The sequence below is a fragment of the Arachis ipaensis genome, chromosome B6 (assembly GCF_059453495.1).
Source record: "Arachis ipaensis isolate K30076 ecotype BB chromosome B6, ASM5945349v1, whole genome shotgun sequence".
NCBI lineage: Eukaryota > Viridiplantae > Streptophyta > Magnoliopsida > Fabales > Fabaceae > Arachis > Arachis ipaensis.
This window is the reverse complement of record NC_142441.1, coordinates 120,899,661-120,909,024: the sequence shown is the minus strand read 5'-3', so window position 1 is coordinate 120,909,024 and position 9,364 is coordinate 120,899,661. Positions and strand designations below refer to the sequence as shown.

The 9,364-nt window shown below is 39.5% G+C and overlaps 1 protein-coding gene across 1 annotated transcript; it reads right to left on the bottom strand.

Moving 5' to 3' along the window:
- Positions 1–2,015: 2,015 nt before the first annotated feature.
- LOC148562510 (uncharacterized) lies at positions 2,016–4,103 on the bottom strand. The gene has a single exon (XM_088490902.1). The coding sequence runs from the start codon at positions 4,101–4,103 to the stop codon at positions 2,016–2,018; it is 2,088 nt and encodes a 695-aa protein (XP_088347028.1).
- Between the last annotated feature and the right edge of the window lie 5,261 nt (positions 4,104–9,364).

Here is a 9,364-nt window from a genome sequence, read left to right as displayed (position 1 = left end):
GACCATGATAAATGGTTGGTCCATTAAACCAACAACATGTGGGGTCACCAGGGTGGTTAGAGTAGAGGGAGAGGATCCACAAGTCCCGAGGTACCAGAAAAAACCTCCCTCTACCCCAACCACGGCTACAACTACAACCAGTAGCCTGATTTGCAGCACCTCTAACTGTCAACATGTCTACAAATAAACAATTATCAAATAATCTCAGCAACAATTTCCCAACAAAGCAGTCATTAACGCAACAATTAACACAATTAGACAATTCCAAACACTTCAACAATTCAAAACCTAATATATTGAATCTAACCAAACTTAATCAACATAAATCCACTAAGATTAGAAAACTAAATGAACTAACTTTGAAACTGATTCAAAATTAAAATTGGAATTCTAATCAAACCTAAACTAAATTAAACTAAAATTAAACAATTATCAAACATTTTCAGCAAAACAGTCATCAATGCAGCAATTAACACAATTAGACAATTCCAAATACTTCAACAATCCAAAACCTAATGTATTGAATCTAACCTAACTTAATCAAGCTAAATCCACTAAAATTAGAAAAACTAAACTAAACTAACTTTGAAACTGATTCAAAATTAAAATTGAAATTATAATCAATTATAAACTAAATTAAACTAAAAGTAAATAATTAGCAAACAATATTAGCAACAATTTTTTAGCAAAATAGTCATCAACGTAGAAAATAACAAATAAGTCCAAACACTTCAACAATTTAAAACCTAATGTATTGAATCTAACCTAAATCAACTAAAATTGGAAAACTAAATCCACTAGATTTAAAATTAATTCAAAATTAAAATTAAAATTCTACTCAAACCAAAACTAAATTAAACTTAATTAAAATAACTAAAAAAGAGTTTCTCAAGAACCTGTAATGAATAATAAAGCAAGAAATAAGGTAAGAGGTGGATGTTGCAGCCTTGATCGCCAAAGTTTCAGTGGCGGCAAATGATGGTGACAGCATATGGTGGTGACGGCGAAGGGGAGAGAGAGAGAGAGAGGGAGGGGAAGAAGGAGGCATCAGCGTAAAGGTTTGACGGCAACGGAGAGGGGGTGGCAACGGCGGTGGTCTCGGCGGCGGCAGCAGATGATGGTGATGGCAGCTGGAATGTGAAAGAAAAAGGGGGGATGGTAGTGACGGTGGTAAGGGTTCAAATGAGGGGGAAGATGTTCGTAATTTGAATTTACACCCTTTTTACCGTCAGATTTACCGTCAAAAAATTCCAACGGTAAACCATTGCGTGTCACCAAAATGCATCATTTCACTAAATTGAGTTACCGTCGAATTTTTCCGATGATAAACCCGACGGTAAAGGACGCACCAATCTAATTTATTTTTCCTCCAAATATTACCGGCAAATTTATCGTTATAAAATAGAATCCACTGTTAATTACTTAACCTTACAGATTTGACGTGGTTACTGCCGGTAAATTTGACGGTAAATCTGATGCTACTCTACAATGCTAAATCCGACGGTAGTTAGCATTTTTCTTGTAGTGTCTGAAAGTATAACTACAAGAAAAATGCTGAATACTATCAGATTTACTGTCGTATTTAGCGTCGCACATTAATGTCAGTTTTACCGGCGGATTTATCGACGGTTTTACGGTCAAATCATTACCGACAAATTTCTGTTTATGAAGGTAAATTCATTAGTAATAATTGGAGAGTGAACGGAAAAAATAGGTGCGAAATTTATCATTCTGCCTATAAATCCACACTACAAGAAATACGCTGAATACCGTCGGATTTAGCGGTGACCATTACCGTTGGATTCGGCTACCGGTATATCGGTTTAGTGAAACGCTGCGTTTAGGCAATTTACTATCGAAAATTTTTGCTGCTAAATCCAATGGTGAAATTGGGGTAAAATTCAAATATGAACCCCTCCCCCTAACTTCTGCGAACTCACTCTCTCTTCTCTGTTCATGTAATCCATGAAAACAGTAGGTGCATTCGTTAACCCGAAGGATATTACTGCAAACTCTTAGTGTCCATAGCATGTTCTAAACGTTGTCTTAGGAATATCATCCTTTTTCTTCCTTATCTGATGGTAATCGGATCTCAAATCGATCTTGAAAATCACTCCAGCTCCTTGCAATTGATCCATCAAGTCATCTATCCTTGGCAGCGGGTACTTGTTCTTCACCGTCACTTTGTTCAACTGTCTATAATCCACACACAATTGCATTCCTCCATCTTTCTTCTTCACCAATAAAACTGGCGCTCCCCACGATGATACACTCGGTTGAATGAACCTCTTGTTCAAAAGCTCTTCCAACTGAGTCTTTAACTTTTCCAACTCTATCGGAGCCATTCTATACGGCGCAATCGACACTGGTCCGGCTCCCGGCACCAATTCAATCGCAAATTCAATTTTCCTTTGAGATGGGAACTCAGGGATATCTTCTGGGAATACCTCAGGAAAATCTCTAACCACCGGTATCTGATCCAAGTTCTGGGCATCACCCAACATATTAGCAGCCAACAGAATATAGCCCTGACACTCCTCCCCACTACAATGCACCATTACAGAGTTCAGGTAATACCTCGTAGCTACCACTGCTCCATTTTCTCTTTCCGGCATAAACCGAATTGTCCGTTCAAAGAAATCCAACAAAACCCGATTCTTTAACAACCAATCAAACCCTAAAATGATCTCTAGCCCCACCATTGGTAAACAGATCAAATCATGCACAAAGTCTCTATCCTCGAGCTTGAAACCTACTTGTCTACAACCTGACCTAGTCATAACTGTCTGATGCGGAGTATGTACATGCAGATCAAATGGTAACTCAGACACTTTCAAGCCTAATTCCTCAACTTTAGCAAATGAAATAAACGAATGCGAAGCTCTAGTATCATATAATGCAACTAAGGACTTATCACCAATTAGACATATACCTCTTATCAACAGATCCGCCTTGGAAGCATCCTTGGCATTCACAGCAAAGACTCGCCCCTGGTGCTGACCTTGACCCGCACTCTGGTTCTTCCCACGTGTGCAATCCCTCGCAAAATGACCAGGAAAGCCACAGTTGAAGCACCCACCTATACCAATCTTGCAAGAGTCATATGGATGAAAACGTTCACAACGACCACAAACTAAATCCGAAGAACTCTTACTCTGATTTCCTCTCCCTTTGCCATGCTGAATTTGATCATGGGTGTTTTTTCTAAAGCCTCCTTGACCTTGAGGCGCATATCCTCCTCTCTTGAAGCTTTGACCTCTAGGTTGAAAATACTTGCCATGCCCCCGACTAGAGCTCCCTCCATGAGTGTCCTTGGATGCCGCCACGGTCTTGGCGTATTCTTCCACTACTCTAGCCTTGTTCACCAAGTCAGAGAAGACACGGATCTCCATAGGAGCCACATCAGTCATAATACTATCCTTTAAACCCCTCTGGTACTTAATGCACTTCCAGCTCTTGTAAGTTTCCAGGGCACCTTGACATACCCTAGAAAACCTACAGAGTTCCTCAAACTTGCTAGTGTAATCTGCCATAGACAGGGAACCTTGCTTCAGGTGCATTAGTTCCATCTCCTTTACTTCCCTTGCAGACTCAGGGAAGTATTTCTTGTAGAAGGCCGTTTGGAACACCTCCCATGGAATGTCGGCGTTCTGAAGTTGTAGCAAGCGACACTCTGCTTGCCACCAGCGCTGGGCCTCTCCCGCTAGCTGATAAGCGGCAAACTCGACATATTGATTGAGAGGAACACGCTGCACCTGTAAAGCACGCTCCATAGCCTGAAACCAGTGATCCGCTTCAATAGGATTAGTGGATCTTCGGAAAGTTGGCGGATGAACCTTGAGGAACGTCGCCAAGGTCATCGAAACTCCTCTCGTGTTATCGCCGTTTCCCTCAGCATTATCATTGGCATTTCCTTCTCCATTCCCATTGCCATTCCCCACCGGTTGGTCTAACCTCTGCACAGCTTGCAGAGTCACAGCAGCATTAGCTTCCATGGTATTAGCGAGATTTGCCATTGCCGCCATGAATTTGGCATGATTGTCAGCTGGTTGCTCATTCCTACTTTCTCGGGTACGTGTTCGACCTCGCCCGCGAGTGGCCATGTAGGGTTCCTGTCTACACCAAACAATCGATATCAAGGTGATCAGTCTCAATATCAAAAGCCTAGTGCGTCAATTATCCCAAACGGGCACTCACAAACAAGCATGCTATGCAATATCAAACAAATAACCTAATAGCATCAAAGAAAAAGACACACAGAGTATGCAATAAAGCATAATTGGTCCATCCCTCAGGCTCACGAGGACGAACCACTCTGATACCACTAAATATAACACCCTAATTAGCCTAAACTTTACCTCGCGTCGTAAAGCAAAGCTTAACCAGAGATTACGACAGTTCTAAAGCTCATACATATAATATATAGAAAGAATAATATAATCTAGAAGCTCGATAAAAGATATAGCTCAAATTTTTGGATTTGAAAAACACGTACTAACAGAGCTACTAGCTTAAGACACAAGAAACAGATAATATATAATAAAAGATAAGTATATAATATCATAAGAAACTAGCCACGGCTCGCGGAGTTTAAGCCAGCTAGCCATATACAAGTATACAGAACCATACAATGAAAATAGCTTATACAAGTTTTGTTCTCTCAAAAGTAAGCCTTTAGGAAAAATAAAATACAAAAGGAGAGATGTATAAACAAATTAAACCAAAAAAAAAAAAACTCCAAAAGAATCCATGATCCTCCGCTTCTGTCACCATCCAAAGCAACTCACATAGGTGGGTTGCGACCTGCATCTGAAAAACACAACAGAAATACGGTATGAGAACCGGAGGTTCTCAGTATGGTAACAGTGCCCAGTGATGTACGATATAAGACCCCGGGAGGCCAAAGGCAATCCTAAGCTCCATATCCATCACAAGATTCAAACTTAAAGCATTCTAAAACAAATAAGCATAATGTATAAACCTTAACATAGTTAAACCGGGTAATCTATCTTAGGGATTTCTACTCTAACTAAACACCGCTGTCCCATAGCCTTCACCAACCGATCCTCCATGCGATCCCATCGCCACCGCCTTCCGAACCTCCTCAATTCCAGTAGAAAACACAGGTAATATACAATGCAAATAGGCAAATAGGCATGTTATACAAATAGGCAAACTATTTCAAATAGTTAAAGCATGCAAACAGATAGGAAATGCATATGATGAATGCCTGTCCTACTGGCTGTGATATCACATTGTCGGTTCAACTGCCAACCCGACACATCTCCATGGAGACGTCGCCCTTCGGAATTCTCATATGAGAACCCCCGAGATATAGTGCTCGGATCACTGTCCAAGTACCGGTGCCTGCACGCTCTATAGATCCGAAGGGATGCGAGCGGGATACTCTTGCCACAGACCTCACATCTCAACGCAAGCAGGATGAACCATCGCCATTATGTAGCCGCCGCTACCTCGACAGGCGGGATCCAACCACCGTCCCTGCCGGGCACATAGCGTCTCATAATCTCAATATAAAACAATGGTACAGTGGTTTTCAGAAAACATTTTCAGTATAAAGTGGATCCATCAATCTCACTCAGAGTCCTCGACTCATCTCAACCACCGTCAATCTGCAATTCAGTTTCCGAACATCAACAATTCATAATTTCTCATCTCATATATCAATCATCCTTCACCTAACGTCAAACCATTCTCAGCACGCCAGAAACCTAGGCCTCTATTTTCTAATTTGCCTTAAATTCATCTACTAAAGCCTTTAGATTATATCCCATGTTTTAATACTCAAAACTAAGCCCAAAAGCCTCAAAATCATGTTAGGAAAATTTACAACCTTGTTGGAAAGGTAGAATAGTTGAAAACAAATAAAATTTTGAGAAACAGGGCGTGTGTGGCCGCACAGGGGTGTGTGCGTGCGTGTGCTCCGAAGAGTTTTAAAATATGTGCGTACGCACAAGTGGCAAAACTTACAGAATCTGTTCACTCGCACAATCTGTGCCAGCGCCCCAACAGACTGGCCTTCCCAACGTGTGCGTGTGCACAGGTGCGTGTGCGGACGCACAGGTTGTAATTCATCCTTAGATATGTGCGCGCACAAGCTGTGCTAGCGCTGCAAACAGAATGCATTTCCCTGCCTGTGCGTGCGCACAGGTGTGTGCATCTGCACAGATCAAAATTTTCGTAGGGTGTGCGTCCGCACAAGGGTGTGCGCTCGCACATATCAGAAATCATGAAATTCTGCAACTTAGCAGAATTTCAGATTTTTAACACAAACTTTGAATGATCATAACTTCTTCTATAAAATTCCAAAATTTTCAAAGTTTATATCAATTTAAAGGGTTTTCAAAGATCTTTAATTTTAAACAAATCTCATCAAATTTTGAAAACCAAGGCAAAAGTTATGATCAAACAAAGTTTACCAAAATTCCCTTTTTACCCAAATTTCACATACACTCAAATTTAGCAATTCCTCAAGCCACATCCAACTAGACCAATACCAAATCTCCATTTACAACACAATTTACCTTCTAGGGTTACCAATCACCATTCTCAATCATCAACATCAAATATATGACTCTAAATCAATCCTTCACCAATACATTCACCAATCATTACCTCATCTTCATCAATTCACATAATCAACCTCATTCATGATTTAAATCCATATCCAATAATATACAATCATTCAAAGTCATCAAGAATCATATCTCAATATCATAAATTCTCAACACATCAATATCATTTCAAAATACAACATCAACCAACTATATAAATCCAAACCTATCCTATAGGTCACTAGCCTAAGTGTCTATGAATATTATATACTACATAGAGGAAACCGAAACCATACCTTGGCCGATTTCTAATATGCCCTTAAACCAAAGTTGAGCACAAGCTAAGCTTTTCCAACACAATCCAAGCCATCAACAATCACCAAGAAGCTCCAACAAGTTCAATTACTTACCACTTCAAGCTATACCACACATAATTCACAATAATTCAACCTAGGGTTTATCAAACTTGAAATTTCACAAGGGTTTATTGACTCTTACCTTTTTCAACAGATTTGATAGCAAAGATCCAATGCTAAGCAAGGATTAGAGCAAACCTAAACATCCAAAATCACAAAAACTCACTTAATCCAAAATCCTAGAAACCCGAAATTTAGATGAGAAGAACTGAAGGGATTTCAAGCTTTCCTTATCAGTTTCTTACATGGATTTTGTAGAGCTCTTCACAAGGAACGCGTAGCCACTGACAGCATGCAAATCAGAACATCGTAGCTCGAGATATCGCGAAGAGAAGAGATGTGTGAATAGTGTTCTCTTCTCCCCTTTCTATTTCAGCATGAAGTTGTGTGTTATGTGTGTGTGTGCTGGAAATGGGTTCATTAATGAACCTTTTATATGTTGGGCTTGGGCCCAGTCTAACCGTTAGCGTTTTTAGCCCGTTTGACTCAACTTCGGGCCAAACCTTTAAAATTACGTACGGTTTTTCATTTCTAATATTTTTCTAAGGTTTTTGACTGTTTTCACTTTTTCTCGTGCGGTACCGGGCAGACTTGAACCGGTTCAACCGGTTCAACTGTCGGTTCACAGTTTTTTACGGTTTTTCGCAGAAAGCACATTTTCTGACTCAAAAAGATCCACTAAGTCCAAAAATCACCTTTAAATCCTCAAATTCTCACTCTAACTTTTCGGAATCTAATTTGGGCAATATTAATTACTTAATTAACCGGTTGATTAGTTGCGGTTTTTACACGAGATGTTGGAAGATTTATTTATTTTGTTAAATTTTCACCTTGTGAATTTAGCAAGTTTTTTTCATTAGAATGGTGCTATTTCTTTGAGATTAATTGGAGTTTGCTTCTTCTGTACTCTGTGCACCCATGTTCCAGGTAGGTTTTTTATCTTTAAATATAATCAATTGTTTAAGTTTTATGCCGGACTTACTTTTCCTAGGATAGCATTTTAGGACAGAAGTGGGAGAAAGTCGCGTAAAGGCGCCTTCTCAAAACCCTTGTTTGCTGAAAAATTGTGGAGTTATAAGAGGTTGCGCACTAGAACGGTTAGCATTTGATGTGTTATTGAATTCATGTTTGTTCTAATTTATGCCTGCTTATATTTTTCTGTGAAAACTATTAAATTTATTTGGTGGATGTCTCTGAACTAAGGGAAATTTCTACCGAAAATTTTCATTTAAATTGATTAAAATAGCTTTGGTTTGTGAGAAAATGATAATCGAGTTTGGTTGCAGATTCTAATTATAGGAGACACCCTGCCGAATTTTCTAAAAATTTTAATAAGTTGTGTTGTTGGATGAATTCTAGTGTGTTTGTTGCAAGATAATTCTAAGTCATCATTTGTGCATGTATGATAAGGATAACAGTGGTCTAGGGGTTTAAAACTTGAATTCTTTGAAGGAGTTGACACGTTTGTTTCGTATGTCTTCAACATAGAACCGTTTAGGTCTCAAAGGGTATCTAAGTGTCCGTAGTATAAGTGCCAGCTAACTAAGTGGTTAAAACCTTCGGATATAACACTTCACCTTTACTGTAATGGGTTCATGGATGGGTATTGGATATATACGGAACACGGAGAAGTGGATGAGTAGGGAATTAACTAGTCTGCCTCAAATTTCAATATGGTTGGGGGTCGATCGACGAGGGTCAGATGGTTAGAGAACCAAACACGGAAGAAATGAATTGGGAGGGTAACTAAGAGAGATACAACAAGATGGTGTTTGATGCAATAGGTGTTACTGGTACGGAAGATGTTGAACAAGAGCCTAACCTAGATGCAAAGAGTTTTTATCATCTATTAGAATCTACCGCAAAACCCTTGTACGAGGGGCCTGTTCATTCGAAATTTTATACATGTGTTAGAATGATGAGTATTAAATTTGAGTCAAATCACACCCAAGAGTCTTTTAATAAGTGGATCACCCTTTGCAATGACTTAATACCTGTTTGGACTAGTGGCTTCGCCGAAGCAAAGAAGTTAGTTTCAAAATTAGGTCTAAATTCAGTGAAAATCGGTTGCTGTTTGAATACTTGTATGCTGTATTACAAGAGGACGTAGATCTAACTACTTGTAGATTTTGTGATGCACTGAGATTTCATGTCGAGAAAGAATGGATTGGTAAAGGTGGCTAAAGAGAATTTTAAACAAACGAATGCACTACTTGCCCTTAATCCCTAGGTTAAAACAGTTGTATGCATCGATGAGTTTGGCCTCTTGCATGACCTGGAATAGTAACAACAAGATAGATGATGGTTTTATGACACACCCGTCACGTGGAGATGCTTGTAAGCTCTTTGATAGGTATAATACCACGAGTTTTT